This window comes from Pavona decussata, unplaced genomic scaffold (assembly GCF_977016875.1).
Source record: "Pavona decussata unplaced genomic scaffold, jaPavDecu1.1 SCAFFOLD_40, whole genome shotgun sequence".
In the NCBI taxonomy this organism is placed as follows: domain Eukaryota; kingdom Metazoa; phylum Cnidaria; class Anthozoa; order Scleractinia; family Agariciidae; genus Pavona; species Pavona decussata.
The window spans coordinates 1973945-2001404 of NW_028145462.1; the positions used below are offsets into that span (position 1 = coordinate 1973945).

Sequence of the window (27460 nt, forward strand, 5' to 3'; positions counted from 1 at the left end):
TCCTTCATAAAAAGATAATTTATTTACAGTATAAGTTTTCCTATGAAACATATAAGTAAGAATTGATCAAAAGTTAATTAAAAAATAAATACGCAGCTTGACAGCTTATCATAATTACATCTTTTCTTAATATGTGAGGAAGATATTTACTCCCCAAAAACGCACTTTGCTCTGACGAAAAAAAACTTAAGTCTGGCTCTTTCAGATACGTGTCAAACTCAAACCTGTTTGGTAATTCATGAAACAAGAAATATGAGTGATAGGGACCGACGTTTCGGTGCATCTTGCGCCATTATCAAGGCTACATAATTAATGATAAAAAGCGGTTTGTAAAAAGGCGCAAGATGCACCGAAACGTCGGTTCCTATCACTCATATTTCTTGTTTCATGTATTTCTAAATCATTTGTTTGGTAATTAAGCATATAAATTAATTACTTGAAGCTATCGAATGGTACGGAATAAATAGAAAAATAGTCTGTTTGATGCCATCGGCTTCCTTTTCAGTAGAATATTTCAAGCAAACTATACTTTAAAAAAGGTCCCTGGCTACATGCACAAGCAATTTGCAAGAGCAAAGTTCCTTTGGCAGGATAACTGTTTTACTTCAGCAAGCTGTTTCATAAAATGTTTCTGCGGCACTAGAAAAATTTGTATGAACTAAAATAAGTCTCTCTGTTTAAAGAGTCCCGAAATGGGTCACATCAAATTATTCACGTTAGCTGACACGACTAAGGCTGGAACAGGCTTGCGAGACAGCAAATTATCATTTAGGCGAGCTGCAAGTTGTCAGTTAAGTAAATTAAAACCGCGACCGTTAAGATAATAAAGCGTTCAGTCCTTTGAGCGCGATTTCCAAAAACCTGTTATCAACCAAGCTTCTTATCGCATGTTTGGTCCTGAGAAACTGAACATATTTTGTTATCGTTGACGAAATCCTGGATTTTTTGTATGGTTTGAGTCTATTTAAGCTTTGTTCATGGGAGTTGCTTCCTCTTCAGTGGCGTTTAAATCTTTCTTCCTTTTGAAAAATCCAAGCTGTAAGAAAAAGTAGAAGTGGTTAAACATATGAGCTTAATATTTCTGCTCCGTTGATGAATGTTGATTTGTCATGAGCAAAAGGCGGGTTTTTTTTCTTCCATCTAGAACTCCACAGAAGCAAGAAGGAAAACTAATGTGACTGCCTCTAAAACCATAATCAGAGTTATCACGTTGGGGCAATGACAATCACAGGAAACTCAACTGCAATTGATTGGATCGAAATCAAAGCAAGCAAATAAAAAATGCAATCAGTGCGCAGCGTTGTAAAACATGCAAAACGCGGGAAAACATGCAACCGGTGCGCAGTCCATGGAAACATGCAAAACGCGGGAAAACATGCAACTGGTGGAAAGCGCGGGAAAACATGCAACCACTGTAAAGTGGCCTGTGGCGCGTGGAAGATATGCAACGGGTGCCAAAGCGCGGGAAAACGTTGGGACGCCAAGTCACGATTGGTTTTGTTCCTGATTAGATGAAACTTAACGACTGTTTTGATTGGATAAAAGAGAGGCGTCGCACAACTTTTTTAAGCCAATTTTCGATAGGCGCAATGTTTTAATTTTAACCGCAAAACTATTTCCTCTAATAGTATAGAAAAACGAAATAATTATGAATTAATATATACAAAATACTAACCTTATATAAGACAAGGATCGCTCCAGCGAGCAAGAGAATACCACCGAGAGCGGATACCAAGTAGACCCACCACGGGATCGATTTGCTCTTTTCACCCCTCCTTGCAGGCTTGGCTGTCAGTAAAATCTGTGGGATACAAATGTGTTAAGTTACTGATGTTATAAGTCGGTAAAGTATGATCTTCCGGGTGAGTTTTGTCCTAAGAGGGACAGTTGATGGCGGTATTGTCTGGCGTTTTAACAACCTGAGAGTTAAGCGGATTGGATTTTATCAGATAATGGCATTCATTCTCTGGTAAGGTTATTGAGCAGCTGGAGAAATTAAACCCAGGCTAGTAATTGAACTATAGATGTTGAGCTATACTTATTTAAGTATTAGACTTGGAGTGGTTTTCAATTAAGTGTCTAAAGTAATTTCGCGTTTACTTTGGTTTTGCTTTACTAGACTCTATGATTGGTTGGCAAATTTCGCGCCATTTTCTCAACCAATAGGAAGACAAAGAAAAATTAATCGTGCTTGGTTGCACGCGTTTTTCCACGCTTGACGCAGGTTACATGTATTTGCTTCGAGTTCTGATCGGCTGATCGGATTGTGCTGTTTACTTCTGTTGTGATTTTCCAGAGAAATTACTTTGGTTTTGGTTTTACAACACTCAATTGAAAACCGCTCTACTGAACTATAGTTATTCAAATAATTGGTCAGTGAAGTCGCGAAATTATTAATCGTCTGTCACTAACTACTGGGTTCAAGTTTGATGCCCTTAACTAATAAACGAAACGCGAACAATGACACCATACCGTCGCGATGTCATTTTCTTTGTCAGGTTGCATGACTTTAGAAGGAGGACGCACTTGTGCAATTGTCTCAAGTTCCACTATCACTGGCTTATCGAGCTGAAACCAAACAAACAGCAAACACTTAATTAACTGACACTGAATGTTGATGCTTCAGCTGTTCCTCCCTCCCTCCCCTCCCTCCTGTTCTTCCCCTCCCTCTCTCCCTCCCTCCCTCCCTTCCCTCTTCTCTCTGAAGGGAACAAACCTCAGCAGCAACTGTTCCAAGAGGGAAGATGACAGTGCAATGGGACAAAAAAAACGGATTATCCTTTACAATGGAAATATTCCCTACCTTAAGGAGAGTGTTTTTCCACAGTCGTGACGTCAGTTTGATTTCTACTTTGTCGCCCTGCCTCAGCCGGCCCAGGCTACACTCAAAAGTTTGGCACACTGCCTGACTGCAGTCCTATAAAACAAGATTGTCAGCGGCTGTTAAATAAGTGGGATAACCACCAATCACAAAATGTTGGTCTACACATCAAGAAAAGGGTTACAACGAGAACCCGCGTTTGAGAAACATTTGCTACCTCTGCGCATGCCCGACGCCTTTACGCGGTGAGCGAAGGACACGTTTTTTGGGAACCATTCTAAACTGAAAATACTTAGAATGACTTTCTGGTGCGTGTTTATTTTATTTATTTATTTATTTATTTTTTGTCACGAATTCTCATTTTAGAATCGTTAGAATACCATTCCAGTCAAACAATTCCTTGGGACAGAATGAGCAATTTAGATTTAACTTTTGAAATGTTCGTTTTCTAAGTCCATTTTCGCTCCAGAAGAGACGAAACAAACGCCTCCGGAGACAGCTTTTAAAGAATGCTTGCGAAGTTGAAACGAAGGGAACATGCGCATGCTCTTTTCACACCTACCGGTGACAAGACGTCACGCCTGTCTCTCTTAACATTTTGGACAACAACTGACTCGTTTGCTACCGTTGACTGTAAAAGAGGAGTGAATGAAGTTAGTAACATTTTTTTTCACAGAATCATCTTACACAAAAAAGAAGTTACTAGAATAGACAGCTTAACAGGAAAAAAGTCATTCATGTAAATAGCTTAGGAATTCCTTCACAGTAGTGCATTCAAAAGATAAAACCAGCTCAAGCTGTAAGCCATAAGAAACATAATTACAACTAGTAACAATCATGGATTAATAAAGTGCGTTCGATCTCATGGCACCCAGACCGAAGCGAGCCAACCCGCGGGACTTCACTTAGCCAGCGCGATTCAAAGCTCCCGCATGAAATCGAGGCGAGGGGTCAGCCAGTTCAAGATGGCGCCCAAACCCTGAAATCGAAGAGCATCCAGAAAGAAACGACACGAATAGTATGCGTTCTCTTACGTCGAACGCAATAAGCCCTCCTCGGTAGCTTTCGTTCGTCAAATTAATGATTCAAACTTTTGGGTCAAACCTCTGTTTAACAGTCTATTTAACAGCTTACCTCAATATTGAGAGGATTTACAACAGCATTACAGCTGCCGGAACCAATAACCTACGGAAAGAACATTATAACGGTTAACATTGTAACAAGTAAACTCACTTGAAAATTATTCAGTTTTAAATGCCCTTTATGTCCTTTTTCTTGAGAGTTGCGCAGACTATCAGAATGGCGAAAGAATGAAGGTTTGGTAGCACCCCACTTCGCTTTCCTGTCTGCCCCCTTTATTGATTTTTTAGCATATGATATTATTTGTAGATAGGGCCACCGTTGATAACAGTAATTTCATTGTAAATTAGCTGAAGGTGCTACCCTATTCAAATAAAGATATCATGTCATGTCATGTCCTCAAAAATGAAGTAAAAGAATGGTCCAAGTCTGGAAGTTTGGCTCTAAATAGGAGACCAGGACACTAAACGTTTCTAAAATTTAACGCAGTTTTAAGTAGAGTTCTGTGTTCTTCGGAATTTAGGGATGATTAAAGTAAAGCGACTATTTCCCGGATGACTCACCTCAACTTGTAGCAGATATATAAGGAAGCTCTCTGGATCATTCTTCTTTAGCAGTTTAGGCACAGTGATTGTCAGTTGCGATCCGTCCACGACGCTTGGACCCTCATTACTAACCTAAAACGCAAAAATCATAACGCTGTCAGCAATCTTTGTTCTTTCGCACGATCGAAATTAGAAAAAAATCGTATTCAAATTTGCAACGACTTATAAAACCAACGTGACTGAAATTTGTTATTGTAGAACTTTTATTTGAATAACCAGCCTTTGGATCTACAGAGACAATTACGGTATTCAAAACAGAGTGAAATTAAACTAAGGATAAAGTCTATAATTCCTATGACTTGACTGAAGTCCTTTTTTAATCCGATGAATTGTCTATGACTACCAGAAAAAATAATCTCAATTTACCGTTTTTGCAAACCTAATGATCCTAATGTTTTTTCGATACATACTGAATCGCTTGTTTTTGTTGTTGTTTTTGTTGCTGTTGTTGTTTTTGTTGTTTAGAGTGGTGTTACATCGAAAAGGTTTACCTTAATGGTTTGAACAATCTCGGGTCCAATCTCTTCTTCTTTTAACTCTTCAACTTCCTCCTTCTGTTTCACGGACCCAGAGTAAATGACTTGATCTGGCCTTGAATAACTGTACACAAGATAAATACATATGATTGATTTACACATATGGAACGACCGAACATCAAAAACAAACACTCTAGTAACAAGAAAGAGTGATGCACGCGAGTCTTGGGCGAGGATTTTTCTCGCTCACGTGCCCGGGTGTTGTCTTGGTTTCGTTCCTGTTTGTTTGCTTTTCGCTCTTTTTCTGTTTTTTTTTTTTTTTTTATATTATTATTTGCTTTTTGTCTTTTTGTCTTTTTACAGTTAGGGCCAAAAATTAACTCGTAGCCGCGTTTTGACACCTTAACCGCTTTTCCATTTTGTTATCGTGCTCGTGTTGTCCCGCCTCGACTAGCTTTGTGGCTATTTTAGGGACAAACCCCTTATATAATCTGAATTTGTAAATAAATTGTTGTTGTTGTTGTTGTTGTTGTGAGGGGTTTACTCTCACTTTTCTAAACGTGAAAATGTTACAGATGTGCCTGCAAAACTAAGTGAAATCTTTACTCTGAAAATTACAGTGTGGAACAGAAATTTAACTAGCTGAGAGGATGTGAGCTTGACGGTCAAGTTATAACTTATGAAATGGAAAATGATTTCAAATGTCATTATTTGCATGGGAATGCATTAGCCAATCAGAACTCAAAAAACCAACCCAAATTCAACCTCTTTCCCAGGTCCTCTCACTACCTCGACCCTGGGAACGAGGTTGACCCAAATTCACTTGAAACTTTAGATTGGTTTTCTGGTCGGGTTTCATGAAAATACGTAGATATTACTTAAAAGTACGTGTCGCACGTTTAATAAGCTTCGTGTGTTAAAACAATTTGACAAAAACTATTTTATTTTGTGATACGTACCCTTTGACCACTAAATCTGCCTCGTACTTCACGGTCACAGGAAAATCTTTTGTGTTATCTTTTTCGTTAGCGTCTGTGTCTTGACTGCAAAACAATTGCAAAATCTTGTCAAAAAAGAAATTCCATTTTCTAAATAGAGGAGAGCTGCTGTATCAGGATACCAATAGTGTTCAATTTTCAGGAAAGAGTAGTAACATTCTTAAACAACTTGGACAATTTTGGCGGCTACTCTTTAGCAATACTTATTTCAAAAACTGCAAGATGAAGTCCGAAAGGGTGGTCATACATGTAATACTTTCCTTTGGTATTATATTAGGTAGTTTTAACTTTTTAGTCTGTAGACGAATTCTTGATGCGTTTCTATTCAAGCTTTGAGCAGCACTTCAATTCCGCCGTGGGGCAGTTTTTTTCTGTGTTAAGTATTTCTAAACATTTTAGTCTGTAGAATAGACGAAATCTTAAACGTGGAAAATGAAGAAATTAACTCACCTCTCCGCTGTGACAATGATGGTAAAATCTTCCTCCACTGAAGCTGTTGAGAACTTCAGGTTTAAAACTTGCTGGGAGACAAAAAAAGGATAAAATTAGTTAACATTAACAAGTTTTGCAGTACTCAAGAAATTTCAGAGAGTTTGACGAGCAAGGAGTGGAGGAAATGGCTATAAACACAAGATTCGACTTCATTTACGTGTTGGAAAATCTCTCGGTAACAGAACAGGAGGAAAATCCATTCAAAGGGCATAAACTTGTTGTGTGCCTGGTCGGACTTTTTTTTTTTTTTGTTTGTTTGCGTTTGTTTGTTAATTGTTTGCTTGGTTTTTTTTTCCAGAGAGTTTAACACCTGCGTAATATTATTACATTAGAGAGCGGTTTCCAATTGAGTGTCGTAAAACCAAAACCAGAGTAATTACTCTGGCCAATCACAACAGATGTAAACAACACATCGAGCCAATCAGAATTTGAAGCAAATACATCGCCAAGCGCGGGGAAATGCGTACGGCGAAAACACGATTGGTTTTGGTTTGGATTCCTATTGGTTAAAAAAGTGACGCGAGTTTTGTTAACCAATCACAGATAAGTAATGCAAAACCAAAGGAAACGCGAAATTACCTACGACACTCAATTGAAAACCGCTCTATGGAATAAACTAAAGAAGATAGATTTATAATGAGGCTTAAAAAATAACAAAGAAAAGCTATTCACATTGCTGAATCCTGGAAAAGCTATCCCTCCAACTTCGCAGGAGAGAGAGAACTGAGACTGAGTGTCATTCTGTGGATTGAGGTCCTGTTTGCACTATAAGGTTGTGATAAAATAAAAAGACACATGAATTAATTTTAGTAAATCATGCATGGTGATATCAGGGGTAGTATTTGGACTAAACTTTTCTCTAAAAAATTGAAAGGCCAGCGAGAAGATCCCGGAAAATGCCTACCAAGAAATTTCGTCCCGTTCATGCCACTACCATGGTTACCATATGGTAGTATTTACCACTTTTTGGGCAAGTAATTCATGGTAAGGTACCATATAGTCACCCACATAACCCTAACCCTCCATGTAGCCACCCTTACCTTGCCATAAATTATGTACCATTTTTTGAACCAAGAGCAAACAGCTTCCATACATTCTTGAAAGGCGAACGCATCCTTGAGAGTAAATTCTTCTTTTGATATTTTTGTTAAAATCACCAAGGTATTGCCTTTTACAATTATAGTCATTCAGCTCTCTACAATAATTAGATCGCCTTTGTCGGCTCCCAGAGCTCTTCTATTTTGCTCATGGTTGCACCGTCACGCCAGAGGTCTATGGGTTTGGGAATGTGAGGTTGCATGCTTCCGTTTTTGTTTTTTGTTTTTTCGATTGGCGATAGTCGACTAAGTTTTGACCATGCCTAGTTAACTATAAGGCTACTGGCGTTGTATTACGAATGCTGTAACCTGATTGGCTATATTACTCTACGCACTATCTTTTCTATGATAAAAAGTGAGTTGGCCAAGCCTGATTTCGTCACGTCGTAAAAAGGGCACGAAAATAAAAATCTTGGTCATGATTCGTTAGAATGTGTCACGTGTTCAAAAATCGTCGGCGATTGATCGTAAATTACTTGGATTGTATTATCATATCGTTTTTTCTGGTGGTTACGCTGCAAATCGTCGCAAACAAGATGTTAAGATAAAACATTTTCTATCTCTTGCGTTTTATTTGCAATCATCGTCGACTCGTCGGGAGTCAACGTGAAAGTTGGTTCCACTTACGCAACATGCTTGCGATCTAGCCATCGCAAACCGTTGGCGACTATATGGAAACTATTTCCATAGCTCATATTGCCACACATTGACATTCCAATCCTAGCAGTATGCAGGATGTTTGTCCCATGAACCTAGTTTAATGGCCTTAGCTCCCACGAGTCTCCTGTAGCTCAGTGGTAGAGCATCCGAACTAGTATTCGGAAGGTCTTAGGTTCGACTCCTGATAGGAGCACTCGGATTTTTTTCCGAGTTTGCCTGTGTCATTTACTGATTAATACATCATTCTCATATATGGAAACTAGGTTCAATTCAATCAAAACGCGCATTCGGAAAGTTGTTTCCAGACTATTTATATGTAATTAATGCATAAATCGTCTTTAAGTCAACTTACATCATCTGTTCGAAGATAGCTTAGTGACCTGGGATATTTGATCACAAGCTTGGAGTAGTACGCGTAGTCGTTGGCCTTGTTTGAGATGTTGAGCTGTAAAATCAGTGTCTTTACGAGACCGATCAGTAAATGTTGGCTATCTTTTTGATGACGGTCATACCTATTCAAAATAAAACACCAATCAGAGAACTTAGAAAAAGGGCTTCGGGTAGGTGTTATCCCGGCCAGAAAGCAAAACTGGATAGGTCGTTTCTTCAGATAATAGGGAGCTTTAGCAAGGACGAGGACGGCGGCAACAACCAAGACAACAACTATGCACGTGCATTACACTTCTTGTGTACATTTCTTTGCCGTCACTGTACGACTAGGACGTGAAATGCCCTGATGAGACGTTTTATGGAGGACGTAAACACACGACAACGAATTTTTCTTTCTTTTTCTAAACCTGGGTGTGGACTCCAAGAATTCAACTCCAGGAAATTTCACCTTCATTTGACATTTAAAGCGAGTTGGAATAATCACGACGACGTTTGAAAAAGCGCGAATTCATTTCAATAGTGACGTTTTCGCTGCCGTCGCCGTCGATGTTGCTAAAGCTCCCTAATACCATGGCCAAACGGAGTCGCAAAAGCAAGGTTCGTTCCGAGTCGGTTGGCAGGGGCGTTTAGTTTGATCAAGTGTAAATTTGCACGCAAGACTGCATTGAATGGCGGATTTTTGTCTGGCAACTTGTGTCTTAAGCTTGTGGCTGTGTTTGTCCAACCAACGCAAAGAGCGCACGCGCGCAAGTGGTATTTATCGATCCCGCTACTGCTCTATTATTTTTTCTACTCACCCAACTAAAATCACTTTTCCATCGACAGCTAAATCAGGTACACACACTTGGCGATCCTTGCATCTTTTCATGAAGAAAGCCTAGCAAAAATAATTTCAGACTTGGCATAAAAGTGCAATATAAAGACCTTTATTCACATACAATTAAAGTCCATTCTGTGGGACCATTCTGGTGAAATCCTTGCCTGTTATCATTTCTTTAAAGGAAGGGAGTATTTGACACTGATTTGGATGTACGCATTACTTAGAATAGAAATGATAGAGAATATTCTCTGTGTCTAATAAAGGGATCACAGTTTTTAAACAACGGAAACAACGGTTTGTTTAGTTAGAATGCTTTTCACTTGTGAACATCTGGTTCAACCGGAATTAAGCATATAACGTTAACGTAGAAGCGCTTTCCATTTGTCAGAGCCGGCTGGCCAGACCGGTTAGCTTGTAAACAGAATGTACCAATTTGAAGGATAAGTTTTATCCTAGTCCTTCGAATTACTCCAAAATAACGCGTACCAAAATCGGCGTGATTATTTTTCAAGATTTTGCAGCAGCATCCCTTCAAAATGACACATTTCGATTTACAGACTGGCCAGTTAGGCCGGCCAGTTCTGACAAATGGGAACGGTGCCCGTAGTCATCACCAGGCAGTTCAACCTCAGACGGGAGTCAGTGATCATTCTGTGGCCATTAACATGCACATAGAGTGGTTTTCAATTGACTGCCGAAAGTAATTTCGCGTTTGCTTTGGTTTTGCATTACTGCGCTCTGTGATTGGTTAACAAAACTCGCGCCACTTTCTCAACCAATGGAAATCCAAACCAAAACCAATCGTGTTTTGGCCGCACGCGTTTTCCCGCGCTTGGTGCCAGTTATATGTATTTGATTCGAATTCCGATTGGCTCTTTGTGTTGTTTACATCTGTTGCGATTGGCCAGAGTAATTACTTTGGTTTTGGTTTTGCGACACTCAATTGGAAACCGCTCTAAGTGACAGCTGGGATTGGCCTAGTAAATACCGTCCTTAATTTTAAAGTTGTAATTTGAAAAGCCGTACCTTTGTTGAATGCGTTGCTCGAGTAGAACTGTTTAAGACGGGACACAGATCTCTGTCACAAGACTTCATTAATCCAAAGCTGAGATCAAATGACAGCGAAGAAGCTACATCAGTAAGTTCGTCTTTTTCCTGAAAGAAGAAACTTTCACGAGTAAGGAATTTACATCTTTCGAAAGTGTGGTAAATTTAGGACCCATCCACACTAATGCGTTTTCGTTTGAAAACGCATACCTTTTGATACGTTTTCGCCTATCGTCCACGCTAAAACGCCCGAAAACGCCGATGAAAACGGAGACTTTCGAAAACGGTTTCAAAACTGGAGACGTTTGAAAACTCATCGTTTTGAAAACGCTTTGTTTCTAGTGTGGACAGGTGAAAACGGAGACTTTTGAAAACGGTGACGTATAAAGCGTCACATGCCATCGGTTCCAGTCCAAATCGGAGCATCTATCCAAGATGGCGGATGGTAAACACATGCGCAATCCCAGGTCCCAGTCGTTTTCTTCTTTTTCGAGCGTTTTAGTGTGGACATGTGAAAACGATACAAAAACGCTAGTGTGGATAAAAATATTTTGCTTCGTTTTCGCCGCGATGAAAACGGATATTTTTGAAAACGCATTTGTGTGGATGGGGCCGGAGATACTTTCATTTTAGAATCCTTAAACCAAGAACGAAGAGGTCTTTCTGCCCAATCTACAACAAACCCAAATAAGACTATCGATTGAGAAGAGCAAACTCGAAGTAATTTCTGTCAAGGGGAATTAATGGTAATGGTAATGCATTTATATACCGCATTTTCTATTAACCACTGTAGTATAAATTATTTGACTGTATGATTTAGCTAACAAGCGCTAATCGTGGAAAACGCACCCGACAAAGGCAAGAACCTTATGAATGATTTATCTATCTAAAAACATTTCCATACAGTTAAATATAAGCTATACGACAATTCAATGTAGGACACATGACGTACCTTAAGATACACAGTCCTGGGTGAAGAACAATACAGTCCTCCTAATTTCGTTAAATTGTAAACGCCGCTTATCTTGAAAACTCTATTCTTTGTTATGTCATCTACAAAGAACATGCGGCGAAAAGAATCCGACCCGCTGTCGCCTTTTGTTCTGTCCAAGTCTATGGTGTACGATATCTCCAACCCTACAAGTAGAATGCAAAACAACAATAAGGCACAGAGGATCAAATGGCGATAAAAGCTCATCTGCTGGGGGTTAATAGACCAAACTAATTGCAGGGCTGACACTACGGCAAAGGGCTTATTTATTTGGGCCAATATTTCAACCCGAAGTGCCAGCCCTGCAATCAGTTTGGTTTATTTACACGTAAAGTGACGTCTGGCACGTGCATTTCTACTACAAGAGATCCGGCAACGAAACGTATTCAGAACAGTTTATTTGTGCGTCGTGTGGTCCCCTGCATCCAAAAGGTTAATAGACCCTTCTCCAAAATGGCGGCAACAGATTTTAATGAGTTAAAATTGAACTGAATGAAAAACTGATACCAGCACTGGAACTGAGCACCTTTACTTTAGTAACCTTGCAAAGTTTCAACATATTAGGCGCTATATCAGCTTAGGAAATGTAAGATGAAATTCGACAAATTTACGGACGTTTGTATGACTGGGGGTATACGTCATACCCCCAGTCATACAAACGTCTGTAAATTTTTCATTTTGCAACTTACATTTTCTCAGCTGATATTACACCTGATATGCTGAAACTTTGCAGGGTTACTATAGTAAAAGTGCTCTTTCTAGTGCTGGTATACGTTTTTAATTTTAACTTATTTGAATTTTCGGCTGTCATTTTGGAGAAGGGTCTATTGTCGATAACCAAGTATATTGTTTTTCTTTTGTTCATATTAAGGACGGTGTCTTTTTTTGTTACTGCGCATACGTTCTACGCATCCTAGAAATCCTGATTTCTTGAGGACGGTGCTACTCATTCGGCTCCTATTCAAAGGTATTTTTGCGCGGTTTATGACTATGCAGGAAAAGAAAATCTCAGCAAGTGTTATTAAAATCCAAAAAGAAAATTGGGGGTAATCATGTATTTTTCAGAGATAATAAAGCTTCAATTAGGAAATAAATTCCACACATTGTTTAGTATTTTAAAGCTTTTTAGAATTATTGTAGCGGTTATTATAAAGAATGTTCTAAAAGGAACAACGCACGTGCCGAGAGATTGTTTTTGAAGCGTTATTGTTGCTGTCGCCGTCATCGTTTCAGTATAGGATTCCCTAAAGGTTAAAATTCAAACTTTAAGTTTTTCCTGTGCTTGAATTTTAAACATTGAAGTTGACTGCAGTACAACGTATAAATTTCCAGGCTTCAGACAGTTTTACAGTAACACAAAATAAATAAGCTTAGCATCAAAATATGTACATATAAAATCTTCTTAAATTACCTCCTTGACTTTGCATAGCTTTGTCTTTGTTTGTAAAGCAGACAGATAGGTTCAGACTAGAATGAAAAAACATAAAATCTCTCAATCAGGAAACGTAAAGACATATTTAAGTATTTAAAAAATTTTCCAGTATAAATATATTGTTCATAACGTACCATTTGTGTTGTTGCCCGTCCAAGCGACACAAACTGTCGTTGCTTTCGATGACAATCTGATTTCTGCTAAGATGGATTTTACCTTCAACATTTACTATCGAACGAGTCCTGAAAATCAGAGGTGAACAGCGAGTTATTATCTGAAAAACCACTAAGCAGCTAGTTTACGTGTATCTGACTAATCACAAGAAGCACGAATGAAACTAAAAGAAACGCAAAAAACTAACCACAAAATGCAGCCCACGTAGAAAAGGGAAACAGGTGCCAAACGCTTGAAAATGCGCGGGAAAAGTTTTATTTATTCCTGATTGGTTAAGAAAGTATTACTTTTTCCTGATTGGTTAGAGCGCTTTACAAAAGATGTGTGACCAAATTCTTCGGAAAGATTTCTGTCACACTGTGATATTGATGTTAAGTCATATGACTTTGTAATTCAATATTCAAAGAGTGGAAATTTCTCCTCCATAGACAAAGGTTCAACGGCTCATTAATTGAAATGCGCTAAATGGGGTGAGTGTCAAATGTTTGCACCTGTTTGAGATTTTTCTCACGCAATAACTTTGTATGAGTAAGGGCCACTTAAACTTTTCCAAGAAAACTTTCACAAGTGTCTACAAGCGCGCAAACATAACTTAAAGCTTCCCGGATCATCTATAATTGGTCACCTTAAGAGCACTGCTTTGTTCGATCCATATGCACCCACTGCGATATCTATAAAACAAAACAAATTTAAAAACACTTACCTCAAATTAAAAAAGCTATGTTTTTTTTAATCTCAGTGCGCTTTGGACGTTTGACTCAGTGAGACTGCATTCAAAACCAAGGGCGCAATTTCAGTTTTATACGGCCGTATGTCAATCAGTTCAGCCTACCTGGATAGTCATTACCATCCATGTCAACAGTACCACTGATAGCCGAACCAAACAACCTCAGACCTGGGTCCACGAAAGATCCTTGGATTTTCTGCGTGTGCAAAATAAGAAAAATCAGACTAGAGACATGTCTGTAACTCATTCTTGCTTTAGTTTGCTTTGCTATGCTCTGTCGTTAGCTAATGACAACTTTATCACGCCACTCTTTCAACCTATTAGGAGCAAAAATCAAGCTTTGACTTGCTCTCAAACAACACTTGAAGTACACATTATAGCAAATAACAGTCTCTTTGAAAGGTTCCTCGTCCCACATGTACATTGATTTATGGAAATACCATAACAGGTAACTGACGAACATCTTAAGAACGTTTTCAGGTTCAAATTGCAAAAAAAAAATGTTCAGTCTCAGCCCAAAAATTAGACTTTCTTATAAGAAAAAAATGAGTGTATTTTCCTTACCGCAAATACACAACAGTCAAAAAGTGTTAAGGTCTGGACATACTAGGCGACAAAAACGCTGCGACATGGGCGACAAGTCGCTGCGACACGTCGTGGTGACAAGTCGCTCCGTGTGTACTGCTGCCAAAACAACGCTGCTTTCACTCATTTTGTCGCTGACATCAGTCGCACCAATTCAAACCAGTTTAAATTCGTGCGACTGATCGCAGCGACAAAATTCTGTCGCCGCGACAATAATTTTCACCAAAATTCACCATGTCACACCAGGGCCGGGTTGTTCGAAAGCCGATTAACGCTAATCTAGGATTAAAAGTTAATGGAGGTTTTCATCTCGCTCTTCAAAAGTGGTTTTAAAGCCTTATTTCAAGCTTACTAAGGTAAAGAAACGTCCAAGCCAAAACTGAGGGGCAAAAATCTATTGGAAGAATCGTTACCGATAAGTAATTAAACTCGAATCAAAGTTCACGTTAATCCAGGATTAGCTTAATCGGGCTTTGAACAACTGGGCCCAGGTGATTTGTTACAGCGACTTGTCGCCTAGTGTGTGCAGACCTTTAAGTGATACAGGAGCAACAATCGAGAGTATAAAATTGTAGGTACATCGTTACCTGTTTATAGCTGGGGTTGATTCCTTTGTCAAAGCCGTGGTAGATATACACGGATCCACTGCCTTCGCCTTCAAAGGGTGCTCCAATTGCTACATCTGTTAATGAAACAGAAGGTTAAAGGGCCTTAGTCAGCCACACCTTTGCTTTTGTTTATATGCGAGAGTTTGGCTATTATATTTTATTCGGAGCATGTCGAAATGAACGAAATCACTGTGAAACTACTAAAGATAATGAAACATACTTTCAGGAACACAACTTACAGTAAAGCAATAAGATTTCGCTTCACCATGCAATATCAATAATTTCGATGGCATCGAAAACGGCGGGGGCTGACTAGGGTCCTTTAATTGTGTTCAATTGCATTGTCACATATTAAGGTTACCGTATACCTTTAGAGGTGTCTCGCGTCCAAGCGATGTAGCGCGTCCGGTTTAAAGTATAGATACCTAAACCCCTATATCAAATTAAAGCTTATAGAGCGGGCTATTAAACTATACCAAGAATTTTGAAATAAACTGAAATCTCGAATTTTTAGCGCTGTTTTCTCGAATCAATTTTTTCACTTAAAGGGGACACTTTAAAGAGCTAAAACTCAAATGGAATTTGTTCGTTTGCCTTCAAATGCCACCACTAAGAGTCGATTTCATACCGTCCCCCGCACCTATCGGGTGCTCTAAAACTCTAAAGGGAGTTTTGTTCTCTAAAATGTTCTACAACTTAAGGATTCAAAGCTAAAGACGGATCCCAAAAAATAACACTGTGCTATTTGAAGTAGTTTTCTTTAAATTTCCTCGTTTATTGTCTCTGGTGCACACCTTTTAGTAAAAATCCTTTTAAATGCCCGAAAAAGATCTTCGAACGATGAAAACGGCATTTGAAGTAGTTTTCTTAAATGTCCTCGTTTGGTGTTCCTAATGTACGACTTTAAGTGAACACGAGTGTTCTCTGATTAGACAGTACCTTGGAAGCCATCTTTGTTCAGATCACCAACTTTTGCTATCGCTCTTCCGAACTGCGCGTACGGTATGTTGTCTCCTTTTAAACCAAACGAGTCTTGCAGATCAAGAGCTCCCTAAAAGGCAATTAAAAGAAATGTTTTTAAATTGTGAGCCATTTTGATTTATAATCGTACATGCATATGTATCGGCATAGCTGACTCCACTTGTAATTCAGACTCAGAATAAGCAAATCTATCTATCCTATCTAATTAATCATATCCATGGTTTGATTTTTCGATTTATCCAAGAAATCGGTTTGAACGTATGGACGACACGACTGAGTCACTGAAGCTGGCTAGTCTGACGAACTGGGAAACTGACGAGCCATTCGACCTGAAGTGAGGACGGATGGACTGACTGACCGACCGACCGACCGACTGACCGATTGGCTGACCGACTGACTGACCGACTGACCGACCGACCGACCGACCGACCGACTGGCTGACCGACCGACCGACCGACCGACGGACTGGCTGACTGACTGACTGGCTGGCTGGCTGACTGACTGACTGACTGATTGACTGACTGGCTGGCTGGTTGACCGACTGACTGACTGACTGACTGACTGGCTGGCTGGCTGGTTGACCGACTGACTGTCTGACTGACTGACTGACTGACTGTCCGAACGACCGACCGACTGAACGGCTGACCGACTGACTGACCGGCTGACCGACTGACTTGCTGACCGACTGACTGACCGCCCAACCGCCCAATTGCCCAACCGACTGACCGACTGCCTGCCTGAGTAACTGACTGACTGACTGGCTGGCTGGCTGGTTGACCGACTGACTGACTGACTGACTGACTGACTGACTGACTGACTGACTGACTGGCTGACTGGCTGACTGACTGACTGACTGACTGACTGACTGACTGACTGACTGACTGACTGGCTGACTGGCTGACTGACTGACTGACTGACTGACTGACTGACTGACTAACTGACCGACTGACTGACTGACTGACTGACTGACTGACTGACTGACTGACTGACTGACTGACTGACTGACTGACCGACTGACTGATTGACTGACTGACTGACTCGGAAAGTCGGGTGGACTAGCTAATTGGCCGATTTACTGATGGAATGGGGTAAAAAAAAAAAACAGACCAAAATACCGGTTTACAGGACTTTGACCGAGAAATGGATGGAGTGATTGCCATGTATCTATTGAAAACGTTTTATTATATTCGCTGTATTCAGTCCGTAACTTACCTTTCTGTTGTTAACATAAACAAATACTCTTCCTTCATCCCAATTAAGGGCCCGTGGAGCGCCTACCAGTAAATCTGAGTACCTGAGAAAATGAAACAGCGTTTGCACTATTTGAGTTTAGTATGCGTAAAATGCATTGCGCGCGAAACATAATGGGTCAGTTATTAAAAGACAGTTTAGACGGTGTTAAACAAAACCACGTTCTAAGCCATTTTTCATTTTGCCAACAGTCATATCTAAGCTTTGTCTGCTGTTGACTGTAACAAGAAGGCTTGCATCCCAGACTAGAAAAGTATTTATACACTTAAAATAAACCACTTTTAAACAGATTTGGGGCCCACTGATTGCCTTAAGCCGCGGCCTAAGTTAGACTTTGTTTAAATAACTGGCCCAATGTGTATTGAAAACAGAATGTTCAGACAACTTTACCTGTATCAGCCGTACAATAAGCTCTCAAATTCAATCAAAACTAATGTCATTTTTAACCAGTCGGTGGCCTCAATAGCGTACAAGATCAAATCTGGCTGGTAATTGTTTCCCATTTTCAACAGTAGTGCCGGAAAGAAGTGTTGAAGACCCCATTCATTAAATGGTCTGATTTTGATATTTCATCCACTGACTTGGAAGTGGCAGACACCGAATATGAATCTTGGCCAATAATACTGATCATAATAGTAAGAATTGAAATCAAGCAAAGATTATCAGCAGACGAGTTAATCGCTAACCGGACTTTTCAGTCCTAAGGAACGATTAACGTTAACGTTTGAAGGGAAACAAACTTGTACTTACACATCATTGTTGAGATCAACAACGCAAAGTGCGCTTCCAAAGTAACTTCCAACCTTAAGAGAGAAAATAGAGCAAATTCAATTAAAAATAACTTTATGCAGCACCAAGCAGCAACAGGCTTTCTTATCACAACAATTTTTGTAAAAAGTATTGCAAAAGCGTACAAAAAAGCACAAAGATTATTAATTTTTCCAGTAGATTAGGATCGTTAAGCACGTCGATTTATCACTGACTTTACGGGCAGTGATAAATATCGGATTGCCAGTGATAGGTATCGGTTTGAAGGACTGGTTACGAAACCTTGTCACCTTCAAAGTTGATAACAGGTGCTTCAATTTATGTTAGAAGGGCCGCAACCGTGTACAGTCCTTTGTTGTAACGTTCACGGTATAGCTGAACATCTTAACAGGGCGTTTCTATTGGTCTGTTGCTCCAACGCATGTTAAAATCTATCGGAGTTTGTACACGGGCAAGGCTAAAAATGCGAACAAAAACATAACAAATTAACGAATTTTCTCTGGCTTCATAACCATAGCTTTTTAATAACTATGGCAAAGCCGGTCATCTGATTTCTTTAGAACAACTGTAAGTTATCTTCTAAGAAAACACAGCTGTCGATCTTTTAGTAGATTATAACTTTTACTCACGTTGATACCCTGAGGTCGAGTTATCTCTGACGTTACTTTAATCGCAGAATTTTCCATTGAATACATAAGAACCTGTGACCAAAAGTGTAAAGGTGGTTAACAGAGGTAAACTTTATAATATATTACGACACATTTCCCCTACCCCCATCACCGAAATTTCGATATTTCAAACAGGGCCCCTTATTGGAGGAACTACGAGCTGATGATAAGAAGAAGCCCCTTTCTTTGCCTCGTGTGATCTCCCATTTCCTTACTAGGGTTAACGCTCAGTGGGAAATTCATGGCTTCACTTTAGCACTTTAACAAACACTGCAGAGCTAATTCTCTGATCCTTCAAAAACTCATTAATAATTCATAAGCCCATTGACCTATCAAATGGTCGATAATACATCACGTGCAGTGACTTTATATCGATAAACCTCCTCCTTATTTGTATGCGGTGTTTTATCAGCTAAAAAAAACACTCCTCATTAGTATGCGGTGTTTTTCTCGTATGCTAATTTTCAACGTTCACAAAAGCATAATTGTTGTGAACTCTATTGACACACACATTTCCAGGAATGTTTTTGAAGCCGTTCAAAAAACTCGCAGCACGTGTTTTGTCGGGTCTAAAATCGATAAAACACTCCAACTCGTTTTTGAAACATTACATCATTGAATCGTAATGTGAGTTAACAGGTCTTAACAGGGAAGCATTTCAACCAAAAAAGAGAGATCGTAGGAAAAACTCACTTTTCCTTCTAAATTGTTATCTCTTGGAGCGCCTCCAACAAACTCTATGAGAAGAATAAAACAGGACAAAGTTGAGCATGTGAAGTGATCACGCTATGCTTCTCTGATTCAGTAAGAAAGTTTTAAACTGATTCAACAAAAAATACGTAACAGGATAATACTAACGTGTAGTTTTTGTGCTCAAGAAATGGCCACTTGAAACGGCATAACCTAAATAAAATTATAACATCAAAATCTCATTAGAATGTACTACAATTAAAGAGCCGTTGTATGCTATATCACATCTTGTTTTGGACGCAAGGGTGCATTAGCGCATACGCCTGCTGGCAATCAACCAATAGAGCCGGCAACTAAAAACTTTGGGAACGATTTTAACACCGAGTTGAAAGTAGAAAGCAATCGAAGACAATTAATTACTGTGATGTAGCAGCTTTTGCACAGGGTTTTTAAGTGACGAATGTTAGCACTCGAATATCTTTACGGTTTCTACCCCCCCCCCCCCCCCCTACCGACGCAGCACCACAATTTCTTAAGCACGTAACCCTCTCATCTATTTGTTTATCGGTGGTGATTGACATATCAACTACCAAACAACAGCACCAGACAATTGTAGTCGCAGCCTCCTTGCATGATTATCTGGGAAGGAAGTGAGATGAGCCAGCTTCCTCTTTCGCGTTAATTTCCTTTATTGGGAAGTAATTTTTCCTTCAATTCGCGTTAATTTCGAATATCTTAATTAGCACAAGCGTTCATTTCCTATAGTAAGGTATACGTATCTAGGGTGAAAATGATGCTTGATCTACACTACGTTTCTATTTATTTTTACCCATATACGCATCGGCTCCCAGCGAAACATTTGGAGAAATTATTGACTTCTTCTCTTCCAAGTCATATGCAGTCACACCACCTAATGAAGACAGAATTAAAATCAACTCACGCATTCAAGATGTTCTTGTTATAAAGGTACTCGCAACGAGAAGTTGAATACTTATTTCCATCGACAGAATATAGAGCGCTTTTTAATTGAGTGTCGAAAGTAATTTTGCGATTGCTTTGGTTTTGCATTACTACGTTCTGTGATTGGTTAACAAAACTCGCGCCACTTTCTTAACCAATGGGAATCCAAACCAAAACCAATCGTGTTTTGGCCGCACGCGTTTTCCCGCGCTTGGCGCAGGTTACACGTATTTGCTTCGAATTCTGGTTGATCTATTACGATTGGTCAGAGCAATTACTTTGGTTTTTTGAGACACTCAATTGGAAACCACTCTAATATATTTACCTCGCAAAATTCTGATCCCTGGGATTCCCATGAGCAAATCATAGCCATCTACCGTGTACTCAGCCCCCATTCCTGCCAAACAGTTCCCAGACTTGTGTCCCATTTTGCCTAAAGAAAAACGCACTAAATGTCAGATGTAAACAGAGGGAAGCATTAAGGTGACATTCAACTCTTTTAAAATCCTAGTGGTTTACCAGGCTGGATAAACTAGAAACAGCCGTTTTATTTTATTTGAAGTAGAGTGGTGAGCCATAAGCGCCATGCGCAATAATAACTGATTGCGCGATTTCTAAGCGCCTTTCGGCTCGCAGCTATTCACACCTTCGCCATTTGTCACTCCAAGATCACGCGAATCTCCATTTTGCTGGAAAGCTACCTTATATGACGAAAAAAGTTTTAAAAGCTTGGAGCACTTGTGTCAGAAATGGCCCCCCGCCCTTACTGGTCATTGCCAACCTCCCAAACAGCCGTAACTTGGCGGTGGGAGCTTTCCGTGACAAAGCCAAAAAATGGCTGCGTGGCTAGGAGGCTAGATGAGTGTGCCAGTTTTAAGGAATGGTTATGTAAAAAATTTCGGTCTTTTAACTTCTTCAAAGTGGCCCATACCAATTTATGAATGTACCATACCTTCAAAATGACTCACTTATTTCTTTTCAATGGGTCTGAGCACTCATTTCTGAGAAATGAAAAGCGCCCTTAAATCTTACCTGCACACGGAGAAACAACTGGTCCTTGATTCCCTTGCAGATCTCTTCTTATTTGGAAACACCTTCCAATTATGGAAAGGTATTGATGGTTAACTACAGACTTGTCGACTGTGGGCCGTGCGATGGTATATCTTGGTGCGCATGTCTGTTGAAGTTGCCATTCAATCGATATATAAATTATTCGGTCATTGTGTGGTTTTCAATACCTTTATCACTCGGCGGTCATGTTGAATCTCGGGAGAATAAAAGCTTTGTTTTTGCACGGCAAACCTCGGCCAGACGCGAATTCGGTGCGAGGCTTGCCGTGCAAAAACAAAACTTTTTATTCTTCTGAGATTCAACATGACCGCCGTGTGATAAAAGGCTATAGAGTCCTAAAGTGTGACGTCACGTAAATGTGAACGGTAAAAAACAGACAAATGGATAAATAAACCAAAAAATAATTAACTTGCCGCTACGTTTCCGTCTTCCCCAGTGCTAAACAAGGTTGCTCCAAGCCATTGTTCGGTTTTCTTTTCTGTTTCAACAAGTGCTACTTGGGTTCCATTTGGTAGGTATAGTGGTGCCTTGTTTACAGCTGTATCAGTACAGAATTAAATTTAATGAGTTAATATTTCGATAAAAAGAGGATATTACACGGCGGTGCAAAGATATGTCAAATTTTATTTTCGAGTGGTAAAGACAATATTTTACGAACGGGCGCAGCGAGTGAGAAAAATATTGTTTTCAACGCGAGAAAATAAAATTCGTATCTTACAGACACCGAGTATTTTCTTTTTATTATATAGACAAATCTATTGCTCGCCATTTTTTTTTCGGACTGTTTGCACAAACAACCGTAAATAGGTTGGAAATGACGTCATCAACATCCTCAAGTTTCGTATGAATTTCACGAGTGGTGTATTTTCCAGTAAAACACTTGTGTCTATATATTAATTCCATGCAACTGAGCGCAAAAGCTCAGGTATTTTCTTTCGCTTTTTGTTTGTTTGTTTACCGATCAGGAGAAACCAAACTTTGTTTTGGCTTTTTGGATGTTTGTTCTTTGGTCAGTCCGCTCTTTGCCTTGGTAGTCATTTGTTTTCCCAAGTTTCGCGACGCTGGTTGTACAGTTTCTCGCGCTTGGCATTGGCTCCACGTTTTTCGCGCTTTTCAATGGTTGCACGTTCAGCAAGTTTTCCCGCGCTTTGCACTGCCATCACGTTCTTCGAACGAGTATTCTCCTGCGTTTTGATTGGTTGAATGTTTTCCCGCGCTTTTCACTAGTTGCAAGCTGCTTCGTATCAGTTGCGTGTTTTCTTAAGGCTCGTTTAAGGACGGTGCCTACTAATACAGAAGTATTTTTGTGCGGTTTATGACTATACAGGAAAAGCAGATCTTAGCAAGGGCTATTGAAATCCAAAAAGAAAATTGGGGGTAACCACGCATTTTTCAGAGATAATTAAGCAACAATATTTTCAAAAAGCGCCAAAATATAAAGCAATGTATGGCAGTTTTTCCTAAATAGAAGCTTAATTATCTCTGAAAAATGCATGGTTACCTCAAATTTTCTTTTTGGATACCAAGAGTACTTGCTAAGTTCCGCTTTCTCCGCATAGTTTTAAACCGCGCAAACATATTCCCGTATTAGTGAGCACTACCCATAGGAAACCCGAGTATCTCGAGATGCGCAGAACGTATGCGCAGTAACAATAGTAGGCACCGTCCTTAAACGGTTTCAACTTAAACGGATGTCAGGCAAATGTTGGAGAAATGTTGCACGGAGTGTTCAAACGGCTTCAACGCTATTCAACGTTTTCGAGAGAAGAGGAAAGGTTGAATCGTTGCTGAATGAAAGTTTAAACCAAGTTAAATTTGATTCAACACACTTTCAACAAAGTTGAACGACCTATTCAAACGCCCCCGACATTTGGTTCAACAAAGTGTTGACCGTATGTTGAAGCAAATGTTGAAACCACTCTAAACGAGCCTTAAAAGGATTTCCCGCTCTTAGCGCGGAAGCAGCTCTTTGTTTTGGCTCCGCATTCTGATTGGTTCACCGTGTTATCAACATTTTGTGCCATAGAACCTTATCACTCGGCGGCCATGTTGAGTCTCGGAGGAATAAAAAGCTTTGTTTACGCACCGCAAGCCTCGCACTGAATTCGCGTGTGGCCGAGGCTTGCCATGCAAAAACAAAGCTTCTTATTCTCCTGAGACTCAACATGGCCACCGTGTGATAAAGGTCTATTATCTTGATGTTATTACTTTTGCCAGAGATTTTTTCATGATACTCAGCTATTAATTGACTTACCTTGGTAATCCAACAGAATTTCTGTGCAGTCGTTTGAACCAGGCTTGTATTCACACTTGAACACGCTTCCATACTTCACAAGTGGCTCGGATAGAAAAGATGGCGTAATATTACTCAAAGGTGCACCAACCAGCAGCCTGCAAGGAGAAATCTCAATTTATTTAAAGTGTTTTTAAATCAAGAATGCGCGTGGTTTTCTGTAGAGTTCGCCAACAATCCGTCACAAAGACTAAGGCCCCGTCCGCACGCATCCGGATATTTTTGAAAACGGCGATTCTTTTTTCTCTCCGTTTTAGCCTCTGACTTCCGTCTACACGTAAACGACGTTTTCGGGTGCCAAAATCTAAGGTTTTCGAAAACGTTCCTTAGAGTAGAGTTTTTTCAAAACGCCAGCCTATCGTTTTCGTGTGGACGGACGAAAATGGAGATTTTTCGAATACGATGATGTCATAGATCTAGTCCAGTCTATGCGTTTTCCCGAGTGAAAAATCAAGATGGAGGACAAACAATTTGTGTCGCTGCTACTTGGGCGTCTTTCAAACCTTCTTTAAAGTTCTCTCAGTTTTGAGATAGCAATTTGAAAGTGGACACGTCCGCTCCACTCGATTTCATCAGCCAGTTTGAAATAGATATTAATAGTTTACAAGCCCTGCAGGAACTCGAGATACTCGATTATTATTATTATTATTATTATTATTATTATTATTATTATTATTATTATTATTATTATTATAGTAGTAAAAAACGTCCATATGCCATTTACAAATAAAATAGTATTACGGGGGGCGTGTATGCGTAGCCCGCTGACTATTAAGTGAAAAAAATAATAATAATTTTTGAGACTTTTGAGAAAACAAAATTATTATTATTATTATTATCATTATTATTATTATTATTATTATTATTATTATTATTATTGTTATTGTTATTGTTATTGTTATTGTTATTGTATTTGTTATTATTGTTGTTGTTTGGTTGTTTGTTATTGTTAGTGTTGTTGATGTTTGTTGGAGGGGGGAGATTTTATAAATATGACATGGGAAGCAAGAAATTAAAAGAAAAAACACATTAAAACGAAAAATAATACCGGTGAACGTGACCGCCCCCGTTAATCTCCCCCTCGCCATCATCGCCCTACTTATGGGGCTTGGCCCTGTGTGTGGGCGGTTGAAGAAAACTAGGCATAAAAAAATATCAATTGGCGTATTTCTCGGCTGTGCAGCTTCCGAAAACTTATATCTTGTTCCTTCCGCGGAGTGTCAAACTGAACGGTGGTCAAAATATACTCTTCGGCAGAAAATTAATTACTGGGACACTTGCCGAATGGGTAGCCTTACTTAAAACGGCTGCCTCTTATAACTCGAGCTCCAGTCTGCTGTCACGGTATTATTTAATTAGGGTTGCACGTGAAGAAACAAAGCAAAAAATAAATGCCATGCATGATACCGCTCTACTGAAATAAATAAAGCTCGAGTCACGCCCAGACTGGTTTCTTTCAAATTAGTTATACCCCCCACCCCCCCCCCCCCCGCTCCTTTCGTTCGTGGGGGAAGGGGGGGGGGGGCGAGTGCGTGACGTGACAAGCTAAAGAACGAATGAATGAGAGGGCGCTCTCGAAAATAACGAAGTATTTTATTTTTTGTGTTTTTATGATAGTCCAACGCGAAGTCCAACTCTGACTTCGATGATTCGAGATTCCCGACAACCCTTGATAAAGGTGGTACTTCCCGCACGCAAGCGCAAATACCGCCTGACAGTGATTAAATTTTCCCTTTACGTAATCGATACGCCGTGATTGTATAAAAAAGTATCTTATTCTTGGTAATTTGAGTACCCAAGGTGATGTAACTGAATGTAAACAGTTCAAAATAGAATTAAAAAGCTGTCAAACAATACGTTTCCTTTTAATACTTTGGAGCCAGATGAAATCGTCAAGTCCCAATCCATTAAGCAAGAGCTATCAATATTTTCCTGGGCTGTTTTCTACTTTGCCGCAAAAGGTTTTTTCTATCTCGAGTCTGCAGATGTGACCGACACAAATCGCATTTTTATTATCAGTTCAAGCTGAAGTGCGTGTTAACGCCTTGTCACATAGCAAGCCTTTTTTTGCCTGAAACCGTACAAAATACGGTACTTCCGGGGTTGTCGATAGCTGACAACTGAACGAATGACGATCAGTTTTTACCTTACAAGGTTTCTGTACCGAGTGCTTCAGAGCATTCCCAAACTTGAACACGAACCAGCGACTTTAGAAGATAATGCAAATTGGTTTCGGAGATCATCGGATTACGGAAGTTACTGACCGAAACCAGACGAAATATTAATTCGAGGCGACGAATGGAAGTCGAAAAATTTTTCAAAAATCAGTTTTTAATTGGAGAGAAGTCGAGAAGGGAAAGATAATGTACCGGTTTAAAATAAAAGAAACCCCTTCCAAAAGAACAAACGGCCAGAAACATTTGCCGAGGCCAAATAATCGTTTAAGCACTAATCGCTTTTGCGTTGTACAGGACTAAAATTACGAAGTCACGAAACTGCTTCAGCTGATTGTTGTGTTCGCTACCACCGGCAAAATTTCAGTTCCTCTCTGCCATTGATATTTTGTCAGCAAAAAAGGGGGAACCCCATTATAATTTCAAGAGATATATGCTTATGTAAACTATTACAATTGTTAGAATAAACAAAGACACAAAGGACTGCTTACCGGAGGTGTCTAGATTAATTTGTCGTTTAGCAAGCCGTAATCCTCTTTACACGCTAAAGAAAGCATTTGTCATTTTCTTTGCTAATACATACTTGAATTCACGAAAATTTGAAAAATTAACAGCACTGGAGGTCGAACTTTAGGAGTTTAATTATCAGAAGACGCAAAAATTAGAACCACGTTGTGCCTTCAGAACGAACGGCACCTCAGGAAAATACTGCTCAGTAGCTTTCATTTGAATGGTCACACTTTAGGATTTTATCCATAGACTCAAAACTTAGAACCACCTTGTACAGCAAAATAAACAGCATCACAGGAAAGAACTGCTCGGAATAATCGAGAGATTCAAGGTTTGACTCGAACAGGTTGAGTAGAAAGGGATGACTGAGGTTTTTAAACTTACACCCCGAGATAGATACTTTCTTAAAACGAATTCGTCCAAGCGGAAATGTCAAATACACAGACAACCAATATCTTTAGAAATACAAACCGAGTATTAATGAATCAAGGGGCAACATGCCAGACGGTGGAAAATTTCATTTGACCAGCTTTCGCCAAAGCTCCGACGATTTAACATACATTTTTAACTACAATTAAAGCATTAAAATTCTTACCATCGTCTCCCTCCGTACGAATGAGTGGCCACAGAATACCCAAACAGTTCGCTCTGAGGCGGTCCATCGTATATATTAGGCCATTCGGTGTCCAAATTAAAACCAGACACAGTTCCAAGCGTAAAGATTAACAAATAATGCAGAACGATTAATACAGCTTTGCTTTCCATGGTAAAATGACGGTTAAATTTACGAAGTTTATCCTGCCGTGTCAAACTTGCATGAATCTGAAAGATACTTTCGCGGAACTTGAGTTTTGGTTATCTACATGTGACGTCACAAGTGTCACAATTCCGGCGGAATTACTGATAACAATAAGTTTGGCTCGCCTAAATATTTGAGTAGGCTCAATCGTTTATTTAACAGAGGGGTCAGGCACAAACGTTATTCATTGGCGGATTCAGACCTTTAGGTTAATGGCTGCTCGGTGCTCTGAGGCTCGTCTTGCTTAAACTTCACTTCGTGAAACGAAGAGAATAAGTTCTCATGCCTTACG

General features: G+C 39.7%; 1 protein-coding gene across 1 annotated transcript; it reads right to left on the reverse strand.

Annotated features, from left to right (window-relative positions):
- On the reverse strand, positions 1 to 27446 carry LOC146483157 (integrin alpha-4-like). Its single transcript, XM_085106356.1, has 32 exons — positions 26965 to 27446; positions 23647 to 23783; positions 21806 to 21930; positions 21354 to 21498; positions 20647 to 20754; positions 20191 to 20271; positions 19530 to 19574; positions 19365 to 19408; positions 18633 to 18704; positions 17986 to 18038; positions 17197 to 17278; positions 15943 to 16054; positions 14983 to 15077; positions 13916 to 14006; positions 13709 to 13754; positions 13044 to 13151; positions 12889 to 12944; positions 11439 to 11623; positions 10466 to 10594; positions 9417 to 9496; positions 8582 to 8741; positions 7145 to 7237; positions 6431 to 6501; positions 5942 to 6025; positions 4998 to 5106; positions 4465 to 4578; positions 3956 to 4006; positions 3384 to 3452; positions 2804 to 2917; positions 2473 to 2568; positions 1676 to 1801; positions 1 to 1036 (listed from the first exon to the last, which is right to left on the reverse strand). Exons 1-32 carry the CDS (start codon positions 27132 to 27134, stop codon positions 965 to 967), a joined length of 3123 nt encoding a protein of 1040 aa, XP_084962482.1. The 5' UTR covers positions 27135 to 27446; the 3' UTR covers positions 1 to 964.
- Positions 27447 to 27460: the final 14 nt, after the last annotated feature.

What these genes read in the sequence shown, in the direction of transcription:
- LOC146483157 (XM_085106356.1), bottom strand. Translation starts at nt 27,134, where the DNA reads ATGGAAAGCAAAGCTGTATTAATCGTTCTGCATTATTTGTTAATCTTT. An exon ending in GCTATCTTCGAACAGATGAT is followed by an intron (nt 7,238 to 8,581) that starts GTAAGTTGACTT and finishes ACAACCTTATAG; the next exon opens with TGCAAACAGGACCTCAATCC. An exon ending in AGATTGTTCAAACCATTAAG is followed by an intron (nt 4,579 to 4,997) that starts GTAAACCTTTTC and finishes TTTGCGTTTTAG; the next exon opens with GTTAGTAATGAGGGTCCAAG.